The sequence below is a fragment of the Electrona antarctica genome (genome assembly GCF_951216825.1).
Source record: "Electrona antarctica genome assembly, chromosome: 6".
Classification (NCBI taxonomy): Eukaryota; Metazoa; Chordata; class Actinopteri; order Myctophiformes; family Myctophidae; genus Electrona; species Electrona antarctica.
Window position 1 is genome coordinate 42,025,398 of NC_136811.1, and position 19,434 is coordinate 42,044,831.

Below are 19,434 nucleotides of genomic sequence, written 5' to 3' on the forward strand. Positions count from 1 at the left end.
ACAGAGGTAATTTAAGAAGTCTACAACTTTTGTTTTCTCAAGGTAAGGTTTGTTCTATCTGTTCGAGCTGATTTACCATATTGTTTGCTTCATAATAATATTGGTCTGTCACATTTTTACATTAGAAAATGTACTTAGATTCTCCAGAGAAAAAAACGTGTAAATGCTCATGTTAAAGTCACCACTATTTACCGGAAGTGGGCGTGAAAAACGGGCTGTGAGATAGGCCTATTGGAAGTGGAACACTACAAAAACTAGAAAAAGTGCCCTTCTGGGCACAGGTCTCCACCAGGAGGATAGGACTGTGTGAGATGTTTGGCAAAATGTTTAGGAGTAATATAAATAAGTAATATGTTTGCCTTTGATGGCAATTGGATGATTTGAGGCATTTTGTTCCAAAAATGTGTTTTGCAAAAATCAACCTGTTGGTGGCGCTATAACAGGCCAATGTGAAAAGGGTGGGATATATTCCTCAGCCTAGTAAAAAAATGTGTGAAAGATTTGACGTAAATTGCATGCTGCGTTCATGATTTGAGGCTTTTGTTCAAAACGGGGCAATCTTGCAAACTGTGAAAGCCAATTATAGCCAATTAGGATGGAATATGAAATATCGGACAGATCCGACTTGAGCACATGACCATAGAGATACTGTGTAACGATTTTTGAGATTTTTGGACAGAATCTGGAGGAGTAATATCCAAAAATGTGTTTTACAAAATTCGGCCTCCTGGTGGCGCTATAAAAGGCAGATGTGGAAAATGCAGGTCAAAGGTTTGTCCTTGGCCTCTAGGGAGTGTGCATGCAACGTTTCACGCAGATCGGTGCAGTTTTAGGTAAACAATGTGAAAAGCTGCCTCATGGTGGCGCTATAACAGGCCGTTCTGGAAAATGCGGGGCAGAGGTTCATCGTTGGCATCCAGGGAGTGTGTGTGCAAAGTTTGGCATCGACCGGGTTAACGGTGCCGGAGATTAGCTGGTAACGGACGGACGGAAGGACACACGGACGGACACACACACGGACGGACACACACACACACACACACACGGACGGAGTGCAAAACATACTCTCTCCCCATGCCTTCGGCCTGGTGGAGACAATGAAGCTCTTCTGATTGGCTGCATGAACCTACCTGAAAAATAAATTTCTGTTGATCAAGGAGCTGAAGAGATGGAGAGCCTCTGCTGCTCTAGCCTCGGTCCCAGGCTCACTTAACTGCTGCTGCTCTCAGCTGAGTGAGTCACATGTTCACAACACTGTGATTTGCCAGTGTCACGTGATCCCAGTCACATGACAGCCAGCCTACCCTTTCAGGAAGAGTTGAGTGTTTGTTTACTGTTTAAGAAAAGCAGGAAGAAGTCTGCACGACAGCAAAGAGATCTTTGACGACAGGCAACAACCTTAATAACAAGTAAAGTAACTAACGGTGAACAGGTGAGAATATCTTATTATCAGGGATGACAAATAACAACCACAACCACTCATCATTAGAATCATAATTTTTAGAACAGATTGCTTGTGGTTTCAGCAGTAGCCTAGTAGACAGACATACTGTAGAGAGGACAGAATGTGTAATTTCCATTGCGACAGGGTTTCAGTGTAGGCCACTGTACTAAAGTGTTTAATTACATGCATTAATTAAACACTTTACATCTACGAGAGTCTAAATCAGCATGACGTGCATGTAGCTGATTGATTGATTGAAGAATTTATTAACAGTTTGCAGAATTACAGTACATTTCAAGCACAAACTCAATACAAAGGCTGTTAACTGTGAGTGGACGACCCAATTAAGCATTACACTTGTTTCCAACAGGGTCCACCATGTTCAAATCATCAAAACATTTAGAGACGTACAAATAGACACTTCTATAGACAGAACAGGAATTCATCAAAAATGAGGTAAAAAGGGAAAAGAAATATATACAGTGAGGGGAAAAAAGGGGGGGGCGGGGGGGGGATTCAGATTTTACGGGGGCCAGTTTCGAATTGCAGCCATCCGTAGGTGCCCTTTGAGAGCGGTTTTGAAGGAGTCAAGGGATTCGCATGTCTTAATGACAGTTGGTAGGGCGTTCCACATTTCCTACTGTAGGTGGTGAATGATAGCCGTGTGTGTGTGTGTGACTTTGAGTTTGATTGTTTCAGAATGACACAATCTACTCTATTTATGCTGTTTGCATGCGTGCTGGGAAAAATGTTATAAATATTTGACCAAAGGCAGATAATAGAACAACTAAAACAGTCAGCTAAGTTCAGAAAAGTACACCACTTTACTGTAATGCAACTTTAAAGCCAGGAAACGACAAGTCTTCCAACAATCCCAGACAATGGTCTTAAACCAGCTCAGTGGCCTTGTGGTTAGAGTGTCTGTCCTGAAACCGGGAGGTTGGGATTCGATCCCGGGCCGGGCCACTGTAAAAATGGAACCCAATGCTTCCCTGCTTGGCACTCGGCATCAAGGGTTGGATTGGGTTAGATCAACTACAAATGATTCCTGAGTGGCTCACCGCTCCCTAGAGATGGGTCAAATGCAGAGTCGAGAACAAACTTGCATACAGCTGCCAATGTACAGTATGTGACAAATAGTAGGACTTTAACCTTCATAGTCTTAGATAACGATATGATATGGACATATTGCCCAGCCCCATGCATGTCACATGCAGTAAAGGTGCTATTTTCCTCTCAGATGGTGTTGCTAGCAGTTGGTGTGCTGCTGGCTGTCCTCTCCCCTGCCGGAGCCTTGGACAATGGTCTGCTGAGGACTCCACCCATGGGGTGGATGGCCTGGGAACGCTTCCGCTGCGACATCGACTGCAAAGATGATCCCACAAACTGCATCAGGTGAATATAGCGTCTGAACAAGATATGAGTGTATGTTATTTGAAATATTATCAAAATATCTTGAGAGGTACATTTCCTTTTGTGGAGGATTTGTAAAGGTTTTTCTAACCTTGACTATATTCTTCTTTTTTTCCCAAAAGGTTTTTTCTAGGGATGCACGATTAATCGGTAGCATAATCGGAATTGGCCATATCGGCCATAAAAATGCCATATCGGTATCGGAATGGTCTGAAAATAATACAGATTATGTAATCGGTTTTCACCAGCAAAATAAATAATAATAAAATAATAATAATAATAAAAATTAGAAATAATTCTACATTTAATTTGTGTACTGATCTCATTCAGTAGTCATTCAGTTGTGAAAACAGACACTTGGAAAAGAGTATATGCCATTTATTGATTGATTGGATACTTTATTAACAGGCTTTGGGCTAAGCTAAGGTAAAGGCTTGTTTCCATTGTGGTCCTCTGTATAATATCGGAATCGGTCAGAATCGGTATCGGCAGATATGACCCTGCAAATAATCGGAGATTGGTCATATTTTCATAATCGTGCACCCCTAGTTTTTTCAGTAATAGTGAAAATAGGCGATCTAATAGCTCACAACACCTTGCAATGCAACACATTGTGAGCTTGTAGATCATGTAGAAGTGATTAATCTATAATGTAAAGTTTTGGGGATCTTTGCTTCCTTCCCCATGCACAGTGAGACACTGTTCAGGGACATGGCTGACAGACTGGCTGAGGACGGGTGGAGGGACCTGGGCTACGAATATGTGATGATAGACGACTGCTGGAGTTCAATGACCAGAGACAAAGATGGGAGGTTGCAGGCCGATCCATCCAGGTTGTTCCAACTATATATACTGAATCAAAATCACTTTAATATAAATGACACTGTAGAATCCTGAGTTTTAACTTAACTGTTAATTTAGTGGTTTACAAAATGGAACCAATGGACCGTTACAGACGGTTCCAATTGTAAAGAGTTAAATTAACACTAAGCATCCTTACACACAAGTGTGAACACACGTGTGACCAATACATTATACAAAAATGTGGCAGTAAATATTTGAGCAATATATTCATAAAGTTGATGCCTCATTCAAACATTTTGATGTCTTGATTGGTTCACGTCGAAAAAATAAACCTTTTCTGAAGGAAAATTGCGTCTCTTCGTCTCGTAATGTTCTGTGTACTATAGATGTACTCATGATACGAACAACAGTTTGAAAAATATATATTTCCGTCGGACAAATTAAACAAATCCTGTGAGTAATAAGGATTTTACTGTGTCGTTCTAGATATAAATACACGTTTCTCTGTGATTGTGTGAGCTGAGGTTTGGGGCGAAAATAATAATTATAACGGTACAGTATCTTTCTTTCCTCCAGGTTCCCAGGTGGCATTCCAAAGCTGGCGAGGTATGTTCATGACCGTGGATTGAAGCTGGGAATCTATGCAGACATGGGCACTCGCACATGTATGGGATACCCTGGTACTACAATCGACAAAATCAAGATTGATGCGCAGACCTTCGCTAACTGGAGTGTGGACTATTTGAAGTTTGATGGTTGTAACTCCGGTCCTATTGAACAAATGTTGGGTAAGAGTTTATTACATTGCTGGTCATCGCTTTCACACATTGTACAGTACAGAACCGGATTATTTGCTTGAAGCCCAGAAGCTAAATATCTCCATGGCTAGGCTTAGGGCCGATTCATACTACTATTTTACCACTGTTTTGGCGCTGCAGTGCCAAAATGATTTTGGCTCGTCAGAAATTTTCAGTAGCACCGAAGAGCCGACTTTAGGACGATACCCGCCCCCCTGAACCTCAAATTACGTCACATTGTAGGCTCTACAGAGCCGAACCGACTTTTATTCGGCTCTGAAATAGGAGTATGAATCGCGCCTTAGAATACAGTGTTAGAATCCAAGTGGTACAATGAAATGCAAAACTTCCCGATGCTGGATTGCTAGCTGCAGTGAGCATGTAAGAAGCAGTGATGGGAATGGGGAAACTCAATTTAGCTGTTTCTGTCTTTCTCTCGCACAGGCTACCCACTCATGTCTATGGCTTTGAATGCTACAGGCAGACCTATAGCCTATTCTTGTAGTTGGCCTGCCTATGTGGGTGGACTCCCTCCAAATGTAAGTGTCATCATTACGTGACTGTCTAAAATAACTATGACAACTATGCTTTGTGTGCCAATTGGCAAACGACAAAAATGTGTCGCAAAGGACCTTCACTGACAGTGTCGGATACCTTTTATTACCTTTATTAATGGTCACAGACGTGTACTCAGTCTCTGATTGGTTGGGAAGACGATGTGAGCTCTGGTTTCTTCTATGTTGACAAAGCTTGATATTTTGTGGTGATATTGTCGGCGAATACCGTATGAATACTCAAGACTCAGAATGTTGTGAGACACAGTGCGACGTGTCGTTCAATAGAGGGTCTGCGCATGCATAAAGTGAGTGGACTGTCAAGGCCAGAAAGTAGCTTTTTTGCACTCAGTAGTCAGTAGGTATTCCCGCATTACTTCCGGGTTTGAGGATGTCATGCACATACCCTCTATACTTGTCACTCAAGCATACATTTACCATAATATAGCAGCTATATGATGTAGTGACAATGAATCTTCATCTTTAACAAAAGGTTGCTTTGTCCTAATCAACATGCATACATCATGTATTAGTGCCCTGGGGCATAACGTACTATACTTATAGATAATACTAATACTAGAGTAAAATACTACTATTGTCTCCCCGTCTGAATACTAATTCTAATATATAGGGGTGCACGATTATGACAATTCTCTCTGTATTGCTGTCTACACACGTATAGTCAATGTCCTTGTTCCAAACAGGTGAACTACTCTCTGCTAGGGAACATTTGTCACGTATGGAGGAACTACGATGACATACAGGACTCATGGGACAGTGTACAGGGCATTGTTGATTGGTTCTTTACCAACCAGGATTACCTACAGCCAGCTGCCGGGCCTGGAAGATGGAACGACCCTGACATGGTCTGTAGGAGTTTGGTTTTGTTTTGTGATGTCTTTGCCAGCGTTTCAGGGAATTTCCCTCCTTGTTTTAACATTACCGTTGTTGACGTCTCCTCTCATTAGCTTATCATATTAACATTACCGTTGTTGACGTCTCCTCTCATTAGCTTATCATAGGGAACTTTGGCCTCAGCCTTGACCAGGCACGCTCTCAGATGGCTCTGTGGGCTATATTGGCCGCGCCTCTCATCATGTCTAATGACCTTCGAACCCTGAGCAATGACGCAAGAGCCATCCTGCAAAACAAAGTCGCCATCTCCATCAATCAGGACCCCTTGGGTGTCCAGGGGAGACGCCTGCTGCAGGTGAGGCTTTCTAACTAAGTATTCTTTTATTTTTTTATAATAAAAATAATGATGATGATAAACTGTGCTTAAATATGCTGTACAATACTATATCAGGTTAGGGAAGAGAATAATTGAACACTTGCATGGATTGGAACTCTTGAGACCAGCACAGCAATTGAATAAATTAACCGCAACTTACACATACCTCATGCAAATGATACTCAAGAAAATAATCTGCTGGATAAAGCAAGAGCTAACGTCCTCTCCTTCATGTCTCTCTGTCAAAACGTATGCAGACCAAGAGTCGCATTGAGGTGTACTGGAGGCCTTTGTCTGAGTCAGCGAGTGCCCTGGTGTTCCATAGCCGCCGGCAGGATATGCCCTACATCTTCCGTACCTCTCTGGCTTTGCTCGGCTACGAAGCAGGCAACTACGAGGTCTGCACAAAGCCCCACATCGGACCCTGGTTTTATGATTCAATGCACACACACACGCAAAGCAAAATCACATATGATGAACACACAATGGAATTTGTTATGATGTCCAGCTTACATTCCAACACCAATATGTGACTATATGGCGTTCCTATTTTGGGCCGGTCATTACAGATGAGTGTTTTCATAAGATGTTTTATTTTATTTCATTTTTCAAGTACATAATAATAATTTTCTAATTGCGAAAATATCAGACATATAGGGCCCTATTATGCGTGTCTTAAGTACCAGGTCTTATTCCTTAACTTAAGACCTGGAGGCGTGATCAATGCCATTTGGCTATTCTGAGTGGCCAAATGGCATTGACCACGCCTCCAGGTCTTAAGTTAAGGAATAAGACCTGGTACTTAAGACACGCATAATAGGGCCCATAAGCTCACAAAGCGTCATGACACAGTATGAGCTTGTAGATCAGCTATTTCCACTAATCGCTGGATGACAACGTATATAGGACAATCAATAGTGTAATTCGCTTGAAACGCATTATTACTTCAATTTAGAAGCCTCTTAGCGTAATGGGGAGTGTGTGTGTGTGTGTGTGTGTGTGTGTGTGTGTGTGTGTGTGTGTGTGTGTGTGTGTGTGTGTGTGTGTGTGTGTGTGTGTGTGTGTGTGTGTGTGTGTGTGTGTGTGTGTGTGTGTGTGTGTGTGTGTGTGTGTGTGTGTGTGTGTGTGTGTGTGTGTGTGTGTGTGTGTGTGTGGCGTAATGGGGACATTTGCGTGTGTGTGGCGTAATGGGGAAATTTGCGTGTGTGTGGCGTAATGGGGAAATTTGCGTGTGTGTGGCGTAATGGGGAAATTTGCGTGTGTGTGGCGTAATGGGGAAATTTGCGTGTGTGTGGCGTAATGGGGAAATGTGTGTGTGTGTGTGTGGCGTAATGGGGAAATTCGTGTGTGTGTGAGATTTTGACATTGTGTTTTCTGCCAGGCCTACGATGTGTTCACTGGGAGGACACTGACGGGGTTGTCTGCTGCCGCGGAGCTCTCCGTCTCCATCAACCCATCTGGCGTGGTGATGTGGTACGTCTATCCGGCCAAGCAGCAGCGCCACGCACATCCTCAGGAGACAGGAAGATACCCCTACACCCGCAGGAAATACAGGATGTCCCCACTGCATCTGCACAAGGACCAAGTGGCATCAGCTGCTACCGTTCTCTGAATGAACTGTTCATGAATGTAAGTTTCCAACTTGCGATTTTACTTTAATGTTTAACCTTAGACGTGGTCGATTGAAAATGATGTGGAACAATCTTTTTGTACTGATGTATTTTAGAATAATGTCAAATATAAAAAACATATTTTCTATGTTGTTGGCATTTTTTCTTTATTTTTTTTAATGGTAACATTAGTCTACCAGTTCCTCTCTGACAGTGAGCATGGGACATTTGCAGTAGCACAGTTGGGGTGGCCGTAGCTTAGTGGATAGAGAAGGCATCTGGTAATCAGAAGGTCGCCAGTTTGACTCCCGGCCGAAACTGAACACTGCTTCTACATATTTACTTCTGATTTTGGGGACAGAAAGAACACCTGTCCCAGATAACCAGAGGGGTCTCGATGTTACCTAGCAGAAGTTCAGAAATGTATTTTGGCCTTAAGCCATTCATTGCTTTATAAACCCAATAATAACAGATGGTAACCAGAACCCAAACCAATGTAAAGATCTGAAAACTGGAGTTGCATGATCCTCTTTCTTAGTCTTAGTAAGGAGGACTCGAGCATCAACATTCTGAATCAACTGTAGATGTCTGATCGATGTTGATAGGCAGACCGTTACCTTCGTTACCATTATAATAGTCGAGTCTACTGAAGATTAATTCATAGACACGTTTTCTTATGGTGATATTAGACTGACATTGTAGTTATCTTTTAATGTGGTTGTAGAAATTGTGGTCTGCATCCATGACTACACCATGGGTAGCAACTGTACTGTAGTTGTGGCAACCACCACCGAGAGGCACTGTAGGCTGGAAGATTCTCATTCAACCTCGAAATGTTTATTCATTAAGAGGATTAGAACAGATTAGCCTGCTATACTGTACCTTTAGCCCAGGGCAATGCAAGGTCACAGTCTGTATATTGGCTAATAGTAATATACTATAGTGTATTTGTTTGGCACTGGGGTAAGCCTGTTTAACCCATTTAGCCCTGAGCTCGATTCTACAAATGTCTTCTAAATCCTGACAGTTTTCTGAAAAACCTATGTTTCTATGTCAGTGGTGCTCAAACTTGTTCATGTCAAGGAGCCCCACAATTATATGTATTTGGCCGCCGACCCCCATCTAAAAACATGTTGTTCCAGGGACCCCCCAGAAGCAAATATTTGAGTTAAAACGTTCACTCTCAAAGAATATATATTCAAAGATTTGCACCACATTTTCACGATTTTTCAAAAATAGCTAAAGTATAACATAATGCTTAAAACACCAAAAGGGGTTCCCGCCCAAAATGGGTTTTAACACACGCAGCAATAAGACATTCAGCAATGAGATGAGGTTTCTAAATCAATACTGGTTGTGTAGGGATAGTACTGTAGTGTAGATGAGTTACAGTGGTTGTCAAAGAGGGCTTGTCCAGGGGCTCCCCAGCAGTGCCGGCCCTGAGCAATTTGGTGCCCTAGGCAGGATATTTCGTGATGCCCCCTTGAACAATGACCATGGCCCCCTTGTGTTCTAAAGCACTGTGTGTTTTATTTTTTTGCTTGGTGGATGCCCCCCCTCCCCTCATGATGGGAGGGCCGGCCCTGCTCCCAGACAGATTAATTAATATAGCCTCAAAATCAGTTTAACCAATTAACTATCTTTTGGCTATTCAAAACGAGCCAATCTACTGTTTTGAAAATTCTTTAAAAACACGAGTAATAAAAATTACAATCATTCAGGATGTTTTTACACACAAATCGTCTCTTCTGGGGTCCCTGGTATACATTATTTTCAATTGGGGTTCCACGGCCAAAGCAAATGCATATCAATTTGGGGGTCCTTGACATAGAATGTTTGAGGACCATACTGACTGTTGGCCATGTAAGATTAACCTTGTTTCTAGAAGTCACATGCAGCCTTATCTCTTCAAAGCTGGCACAACATGTACAGTACTGTACTCGCCATGCACTATTGTATGCATATAAAGGCTACATGTATTCACATCTGATATATCAGTATTAGATGTCACTTGTGGGATTGCTGCGCACATATTATTGCCATTTACTGATCCCACCAAGTTGGTGCTGGATTGGGATGCCCTTATAGTCATGTTAAAAGTAGAAGCACACACAGTGCCCACTCTTAAAACTGTGTCTGGGGCACGCACGGCTGTGAAAACTTATTAGATGCTATATTATTGGCATCATGTTTGTTTATTTGAATTGATTGTTTTATTTCTTGTATTTAATTTCTAGGATACACGTATACTGATGTAGTGTGGTTTGAGATGGTGGAATGTGTATGTCCTTCATTTGTTTTGTTCTGTCGTTGGATTGTCGAAAATGAGTTGGGCAACTCAAGGGGCTTAATAAAAATCAATAAATACAATATGACACTCGCTGATCAATACTCTAATATTTATTGCCAGCAAAATCAAATGTGTTATACCTAACAGTAACACTGGTTAAGGCTTTAACTGTAGCTGAAATGCATGAGTGGTGATATTCTGTTTTATTAATAATCATGGTACTAGTCAAACCGAGATAAATCATGGTGCATGGCAAAGCACGCAAACAGCATGGTGCATTTTCCAGCAACGGTGATGCACGGGTGGAAGTCTTCAGATCAGCATGTTTTGAAATCATGCGAAAACTTGACTTGACTTTTCCAAACAGTGGGCGCGGCCCTCTGTGGCCACGACTGGCCCGCTGAGGCCCCCTTCTGGCCCCTAGCGCATGTCCTCCGCCCACGTATTTCCCACACGGCCCCTCTTTGGGCGAACTAGGGGTCGGTGAGGGTCAGCGCCCCTCTGCCAGCTGCCATCACTCACGGATGAATCCACCTCGAAGACTCTGAGCACGCTGGGAGTCATGCGCGTGTCCGGTAGATTTGCAATTCTCAGCCTTTTGATTGTCAAGGACCCGCAGTTTGATATGCATAAGGTCACAGACCCCCATTCTTTTTTATCTCTGGGACACCAATCTACAATGTAAAATACTAAGGGTTACTGACCTGTAAGGGTCCACTTCGAATCCTGGTGGTTCCCCAGACCTGAGGTTGAGCACCAGTCGTTTAGATGTAGTGTGTGCACTTGTAAGTGCTATAAAAATAGAGACAAAAGAAATTAGATTTTGTGGTATTTCAGCCTCTTGTTTGCTGTCAGTCACACACTCCTGCCCGCTGCTCCTGCAATGTGCAGGTTTATGGTGTTGCAGCTCTGACAGAAGCCAAGGCCTCAGGAAATGGTTAATGGTGCATTTATAAAGCACGAAAATGACCCAAAGCGCGAAGGCAGAGGAAACCATGCAAGGCACCGACCTGCTCCAAGGGGAGCCGGGGATCAAACCAGGTTTCAAACCGTTTCCCAAGTGGCCACTCTACTTCCTAAGCCAGTGGTCTGGGGACCACCAGTGGTCCTTGAAGGTATTACAGGTGGTCCCCAGCTAAATGATGCAGAGTTTGTAACCAAATGGACCCTTATTAGATCTTTAACATGTAAGAGTGTAAAATGAAACCAAATTGAGTCGTTTCATTTTACGCTCTCAAGAGTTAAATTATTGTTAAACATCTGCATCACGTAATTTACAAAGGTCTACACAATTTGAGAAGAATTGTTATTGGAGCAACATGTTCCTCTCCTATGCTACCACATCAATACAGCATGGAATTTTGGAAAAAACTAAATCGTTTTGGGTCTCATCAAAATAATGGTGGTCCATGGCGCCAAATGAATAACGGACCTTGATATGAAAAAGATTGAAAAAAAAAAAAAAAAAAAACTGTCCCAAGCGACTGCTGCCCTCGGGAGTCGGGAGCCTCCTCTATACATCACTGCAAAGATCTTCCTGAACTTGGCAGGAAACGACGGCGGCGGGTCATGCACCAGATGCCTCTCAGCAGGGCTGTAGGGCCACTGCGCAGCACATACAGACAACACCGTGTAGCCCCAGCTCCTTCCATGGGCCAACTCGCTCTTTATTGCGCCGTAAAACAGGATCCATGTGGTGTCCACGTCTCGTGTTGCATAGAGGAAGTCACGCAGGTGTTCCCGCTGCGCTCGGAGATGATGAGGGCCCAGCATGAATGGAGAAACTACACTGGGTGGAAAGAGGCTGTGAACATCCCAGGCAAAGGTCGTGAGTGGTAAGGGAAAGTAGAATCTCATCTGGATACAACACGGCACAACGCATGGGCATGTTAATATATATATATATACACTGCACCTATTAGGCCTAGGTGTACACTAGAGCCCGGTACACTGCACCTATTAGGCCTAGGTGTACACTATTATTATTAGGTGTACACTAGAGCCCGGTCATTTTTGTACCCGATGTCCAACATCGGTCATTATTATTTTATGTGGCCGATATTTTTTATCATCATTAATGTACCCTAGCAAAGCAAAGCAAAGTTCTTTGTTTACCCAGGGAAGTGGACTAAGCATCAGATACTTGTTTACAGCCTGGTCCTGCTCATAGAACATTTCATGGTAGTGGTTCAATGCCTTGCTCAAGGGCACTTCAGCGGTGGTAATTTTAACGTGCCGGTCCGGGGATTCGAACTGGCGACCTTCCGGTATCAAGACCGCTCCGCAAACCGTTCGGCCACCGCTGCCCCTACACTTATCTTTTAGAACGTAGGAACTGCCATTTTACTAACTACCCAGTAGATATAGCCTATTACACAAGTATAGCCTATAACACAAGTGAACTAGCACATATAAATTAATAAATGTGACAACATACAGTACAATCTCGAAATTATGAATCTTAATATCCAGCAAGCAATATAAATGAATTGCTGGAAACAAATTCAAAGTTTAGTCTTATCATTCAAATGTTAAAGAGAGAAGCTGTGACCTCACCGCTCTGATGGACAAGCAATAAATATACGTTTGCAAAAACATCCATGTTCTGTAACTTCTGTTACATTTTTAAACAATGATTGAACTGGGAAGTTTTCCACTGTTAGAATCATGACAGTTTAAGACGAAATGTTGAATTATCGTAGGCTTACAATTATTGTATTTGGAAGAAAACTATCATACACACTTAATTTCACAAACTATAGCATATTTGGTGTAAGAAACAACCTTGTTTGAGATTCCCATGAGACAAAAACGCATCTCACATGCTGCAGGCAACTTCCTGGACCTTACACAGATAAAAGGCTGAAACTGGACTGGGAAGACGCAACCAGTATTTTGAATGCCTTCCAGTACAAATCATGGGTCAGATTTCATGATTTCCTGACTTATTTTGTAAAGCCAAACCGGATCCCGAATCAGCAGTCAGGGAATTTAGTAAATTCACACAGTAGTTTGTGATATGGCGAAATGATCGTACATTTGGGCATTTTTGGAATTATTGATCATACATCGCGCAGAGGGTAAAATGATCGTACAAATACGATAATTATTGTAGGGCACCTACGGATGGCTGCAATTCGAAACTGGCCCCCGTAAAATCTGAATCCCCCCCCACCGCCCCCCCCTTTTTCCCCTCACTGTATATATTTCTTTTCCCTTTTTACCTCCTTTATGATGAATTCCTGTTCTGTCTATAGAAGTGTCTATTTGTACGTCTCTAAATGTTTTGATGATTTGAACATGGTGGACCCTATTGGAAACAAGTGTAATGCTTAATTGGGTCGTCCACTCACAGTTAACAGCCTGTGCTTGAAATGTACAGTTAACAGTTTGTGCTTGAAATGTACTGTAATTCTGCAAACTGTTAATAAATTCTTCAATCAATCAATCAATCAAACATCTGGCAACACTGGTGCGCAACAGAGTCGCAAGCTCACTCGTCAAAGTTAATTGTGTTCAGCTGCTGGCCGCATATCCCTGCCAGGCCAGGTCGTCTACCCAGGCCTGTGGACTTCATATAGGCAGTCATAGTAGCCAATTTGAATGGAATCTGCTCAAAATGACTGATGCTGATACAGAACCATATATTGCTGTCCGGTGGAAACCTTTTATGTCCAAAACCATTCCTTTAAAAAATATAATGTAAAAAATAAAATAGTGAAAATAGCCGATCTACAAGCTCACAATGCATCATATCTCGTCACTTTGGGAGCTTGTACATCTGCTATTTTTACTCTTATAGTGTGTCACTCTTCTATGATGAAGTAGAACATTCACTCATGGAAAAAAAGTTGAAATTTGGAGATACAAGGTTTCTGAGATGTATACAGTAAACAATTTAATCGTAACTCGTATTTATCCATCAAAAAATTGTTTTAAGCTTATTTGTATTTATTTGCTTGCTTTTTGCTTAAATGTTTAATACAAATCCAAGTTTTTATAATTGAAAACCTTAAAATGTTCTCACAATTATAGGCCTATCAGTCAAAAACATTGGCAATCATTGGTCTAGGACTCTCCAACATTGGTATCAGCATCAGAATCGAAAATCTGGCATCGTTCGGGCTCTAGTGTACAGTACACAATAGTGTACACAAACAAGTCCTTTCATCTGATTCAGGGCAACACCGTCAACTAGTAGCGTTGAATGAGTCTGACCGTTCCCTGCTCTCTGTCATTAACCAAATCAAACTTTATTTATAGAGCACATTTACAAAGACCAGAGGGTCAACCAAAGTGCTGTACATGAACATATAACAAGCATACAATCAACACAAACAATATAGTAAAACAACATTGAAGCAACACAAGTATTTAGACAGGTTCATTAGGTCAAACAACATTGAATGCCAGGGAGAAAAGATGTGTTTTAAGCAAAGATTTAAAAGCCTCTAAGGAGCGGGCAGACTTAATGTGTAGGGGCAAACAGTTCCAGGTGAACCCTAGAGTCCCTATTTGTGTCATAACAGGCACACGTTCACCTAAAATGGCGTGTGAGTTGGCTATTTTAACTATTAGATGTACAACAAAGCACATATGGTTTAAGTAATTAATAAGGTATTTTCTTCTACATTACAGAACTGCCATTGGCTGAATTTTTTTATCACACACTACACTAGTAGTTTGTATAACTCCCAGGAGGACGTCTGTTTTTCTTGTCGGTCACAGACAATCGAACCACATAGCCTGCAAAGTAACTTTTGCCATTCTATTGTCAAGTAGGTGCATGTGTCTCCTGCCACAGGCCCAATGGTGTATTTTATTTTATGTTGTATATTATGTAATCTGCCTTGGAAGGATCTGGAGTTTATTCTGGAGTTCAGTCAGTTTGGTATTCACTTGATCATTGTTTGCAAACTGTCATGTAGGTTTATTGTCATTGTTTATGTAAACTGTAAAAAGTGTCCTGTAAGTCCATATGGGCTGGGCTTCTTCGGAAGCATGACACTTAAATAAATAATCAATCAATCAATCAAAATCTATTGTTTAGATGAACAGTAAGTGAACCTCTTCACCCAGTCTGCTTACTTTTTATGCAGAGATGTAGAGCTGTTGACAGGAGCAAGCTGTGTTGACGATCAGGTGGACCCAAGGCTACTGAGTGTAAAAGATCATACTTCACTAAATTAAAATACCAGCCGCAGCTAGCAGATGATGCAACAAGAACATTGAGCAACACAATCAAACCAGGAGTGTTCATTTAATTAATCCACTTTCATGTTAAATGAATGCAGGCAAAAGTATTACAGTATGGCAAAGCACAAGCACGGCCCAATACTGCATTGAGAAATTTGGACAGTGATTAGAGGAAAGAGCATCTGCTGTATTTTGCAGAGGAGAGGGCGAGTGCACAATTTGGGTGGCATGGAATTGTGTGGCAATGCTTTGTTATTGGCAAAGGGGGCCTTTCCCTCCTGTCCGATCAGATGAAGGGGGCATTCTCCAGAAAACTATAGAGCTTGGCAAAGGCGCAGTGCCTCACAAAAAAACCCAACACTAACCATTTCACGAGGTTCCCCTCGCTTACAAAGCGAGATTGCACATCTATGTCATCCTATACATCCTACTTCAATGATGCCACAACCGTTATTGTAGATGTCATCATAAAGAGCCTTTGAAACAAGAACGCCGCACAAAATGTACACACACAAACACGCACACGCACACACACACATTAACACTGGCAAATTAAATGATCCCAATTAGTGTTAATGTGGGAATTGAACCCGTCCACTCTTTGCTGACGTCCAGAGTAACTCAACACTCCGTTTTATCTATTTAACTGTCATTAAATGGTCTCATTTTGCAGGGAGGAGAGGAAGGGTTCAGGGGTTCGGCGAGATGTGAGAGGGAAAGAGAGAGAGACAGGCTGGTATTGAGATGCATCCGTGACTTTGATCACGTAGCCTCTTTCTCTCCCCCGGTGCTTCTTCTCACGTCATGTGCAGCTCCCCCTCCCACCCTCTCTCTCTCTCTTTCTACCCATCTCTCCCTCCTGCCACCCCCCCTCTCTCTCCCCCTCTCTCTCTCTCTCCCCCTCTCACCCTCTCTCTCTCTCTTTCTACCCATCTCTCCCTCCTGCCACCCCCCCTCTCTCTCCCCCTCTCTCTCTCTCCCCCTCTCTCTCCCCCTCTCTCTCTCTTTCTACCCATCTCTCCCTCCTGCCACCCCCCCTCTCTCTCCCCCTCTCTCTCTCTTTCTACCCATCTCTCCCTCCTGCCACCCCCCCTCTCTCTCCCCCTCTCTCTCTCTCTTTCTACCCATCTCTCCCTCCATCCCCCCTCTCTCTCCCCCTCTCTCTCTCCCCCCTCTCTCTCTCTCTCTCTCCCCCTCTCTCTCTCTCTTTCTACCCATCTCTCCCTCCATCCCCCCTCTCTCTCCCCCTCTCTCTCCCTCTCTCTCTCTCTCTCTCTCTCTCTCTCTCTCTCTCTCTCATTCTCTCCCTCCCTCTCTCTCTCTCCCTCTCTCTCTCTCTCTCTCCCCCTCTCTCTCTCTCATTCTCTCCCTCCCTCTCTCCCTCCCCTTTTGCTCTTTTGGAGAAATGGCTGCTCATCTTTTTTCATCCTGTGCCAGGTGTATTAACCACTTAAGCCATATAAAAAAAACAATATTGCCATTGTGTGCTTTTAGATGATGAAATCTCCAAAGATATTTGTTGGAAAAATGCCCAAAATAGGCATGCCAGGTTGAAAATGGTCTGAAGTGAAAAGCAAAACAAAAAGAAAACACGGCGGAAACAACCTCCATGCTGGTAAGAATGAATTCATATTTTCAGTTCAACCTGAAATCTCATGTTCATGGTCTGCACTCAGGCAGCAGCGGCCATGAACAGTGCTTAGACGAGACCCACAAGAGGACACATCTCTGGTTCTCAAACCTTTCAGCTTGAGACCCAAAACATACATTTGGTGTCTCCGGGGACGCAAAACATACTTAGACCGGCGCCCATGTCTTGGGCGCCGACCCGTTGTTTTGGAACCACTGCTGTAGTGGTCCCATGTTCAGACTTCCTGGTGCGCTGGCTGTCCCAAGATGTAGCTGCCGGCACCTCATCCCTGTGTGTGTGTGTGTGTGTGTGTGTCGTGGTGTGGCATCGTTTATGTATGGCCCCTGAAGGAAAGTCATCTGTTCAAATAAACTCGGAGACTGTTCCACAAATAGGATTTGGGGGTTCTCCAGGCTTTCTGCTGTTTTACTGGAATTCCTGTAGGCTGTTGGGTAAATCTACTGTTATTGTAGCTGGAAGTCAGTGAATAGCTTCATGGATGTATGCAGGGGTATTTCTGTGTGTGGGCGTGCCTGCATTTCTGTGTGTGTCTCGGTGTAAATGTGTGTGTATGTGTGTTCAAGCACCAAAGCACGTGTGCTTACAGTGTGTGTGCGTGAGCTAAATGACAGCCTTAAGGAGTCTTGAGGAATGGCGACTTCCATAAGGAACCCCCCTCATGAGAAAATAAACAGGTCCTCTGCCAGAAGAGCGTTCCACTTTGACCTATACAGCTTTCCAGTCTATCCTCTCCCGTAGCTTTCATAGAATATCCAATATATTCCAAAGACAATAATCCTTACTGCAGTCTTAATCATAAATGAAATATGCTCTTCTCATGTGGTTTGCTGTGTTACTCAAGACACTAGGGGGTTTCAATATGGCCATGAGTGAACCTTCCATGAGCAAAGTCTGCGGATGCGATGCTCTCGATGGCCTACAGGGTGCAGTGTTGCCCTAGGGCTAGGCCTAGGGCTTGGCGGGTCAGAGTTGATTGCAGCCAGAGAGATGATTGGGAGAGGCTTGTCCCAGGTGTTTGTGTGACAGACATTTATTTTTCTGCGCCGCATTCTGTTTGTTTTCTGTGCCTATGCATTGTGTGGCCCACTAATGCGCTCTGCCTCTGTCCGCTGCTCCCCCAGGCTGAATGCTGATTACCGGATCACCGACTTCTGATCCAAAACTTCCCGCTGGAGATTAACTGGGGTGACCTTTCCGTCCAAGGTAATCCAGCCCATTATTTTGACTTACTGCCCTTAATACAGCAACTCCCCAATGCCTCCCCACGCCCCATGACCCCTTCCAACCCCAATGACCTACCGTCTGGGGGCACGGTACAGGGAGGGAGGGGCTGGTGATAGGGCCAAGGGTCAAATTTACCATGAGAGAGTTTACCAGTGAGATGAAAGGCTCCTAAGCTCGCTATCCGGTGGACCCACTACTGCGGGCCTGACATACAGTTCTATGTAGGCCCAAGTGCTGCGTAATGGAGCACTTTAAAGATGGTTAAATATCAGTTACTCTGTGGGAAATAGGTTACCGACCATGAAAAGGTGAAAGGTGAAGAGGGAAGACCTGCAAGCGCTGCCAGAGAGGTGGATGTTTGAGCAGACCTACTTCAAACGCAACAGTATAGTTGTCGTTTAAATTATTTGTGATAATATTGTGCACCATGCTGTGTTTCTAAAGACACAGATCTGCAAAACCTTTTTTACACAGAACATTGTGTGAGGCTTGAGGGGCCCATTTAGGCAGTATCCGTGGTCAGTAGCAGACGAGCGGATACGATAAACCCAACCTTAGGTGGGTTTTATCTTCAGGAAGGTCCTGTATAGTTTTTATTTGAATTAACCCAACAGTGTGTCCTGTGTCCTGTGTGACCGAAACATCGATTTTTACAATAATTTCAATGCAGAGGTGATCCAGTTTTTGCAGCCATTCTTCTTTCTTTTTGGATACACTTTTTGGCTTTCGATTCCCTTCACCATTCAAGAGAGTAAGCAGTTTTGTGTGCGTTTTGCTTTTCAACTAATCTGGAGGTTAGCCCCACGCTTTGATGTATTGCTGATAATCCTTCTGTGAAACCCAAACGATTCCGTTGCCCTCTCAGCACCTCACTTGGCCAGGAAAATCCTAGACAATGGACTAAATGGTACAAGCTAGCATTTGTAACTCCACTGTGAGCAGCACGAAAGCCCAGTGTCAATTAACCATCTCTAATAACCTATTATATAATCAATTAGGCAGCGCAATAAACACACAAACACAATTATGTATCGCACGCTTAACTGCACACACACACACACACACACACACACACACGCACACACGCACACGCACACACGCGCGCACACACACACACACACACACACACACACACACACACACACACACACACACACACACACACACACACACACACACACACACACACACACACACACACACACACACACACACACACA

At 43.3% G+C, this 19,434-nt stretch overlaps 1 protein-coding gene across 3 annotated transcripts in view; it reads left to right on the top strand.

The window, feature by feature from the left end:
• Window positions 1-1,280: 1,280 nt before the first annotated feature.
• LOC306925668 (alpha-N-acetylgalactosaminidase-like) overlaps window positions 1,281-19,434 on the top strand; it is a 31,244-nt gene continuing 13,090 nt past the window's right edge. For 2 of the 3 annotated variants that reach the window (XR_013790278.1, XR_013790279.1), the window contains exons 1-10: window positions 1,281-1,432; window positions 2,685-2,839; window positions 3,550-3,690; window positions 4,238-4,449; window positions 4,903-4,997; window positions 5,717-5,878; window positions 6,025-6,222; window positions 6,501-6,641; window positions 7,625-7,872; window positions 18,112-18,193. Coding sequence is in view for 1 of the 3 variants with exons in the window: in XM_079504651.1 (XP_079360777.1) it covers window positions 2,685-2,839; window positions 3,550-3,690; window positions 4,238-4,449; window positions 4,903-4,997; window positions 5,717-5,878; window positions 6,025-6,222; window positions 6,501-6,641; window positions 7,625-7,855 (1,335 nt within the window). In the remaining 2 variants the exon portion in view is untranslated. Of the gene's footprint in view, window positions 1,433-2,684; window positions 2,840-3,549; window positions 3,691-4,237; window positions 4,450-4,902; window positions 4,998-5,716; window positions 5,879-6,024; window positions 6,223-6,500; window positions 6,642-7,624; window positions 10,234-18,111; window positions 18,194-19,434 lie in introns of those variants that run through there. The other variant, XM_079504651.1, reaches the window with a different exon arrangement.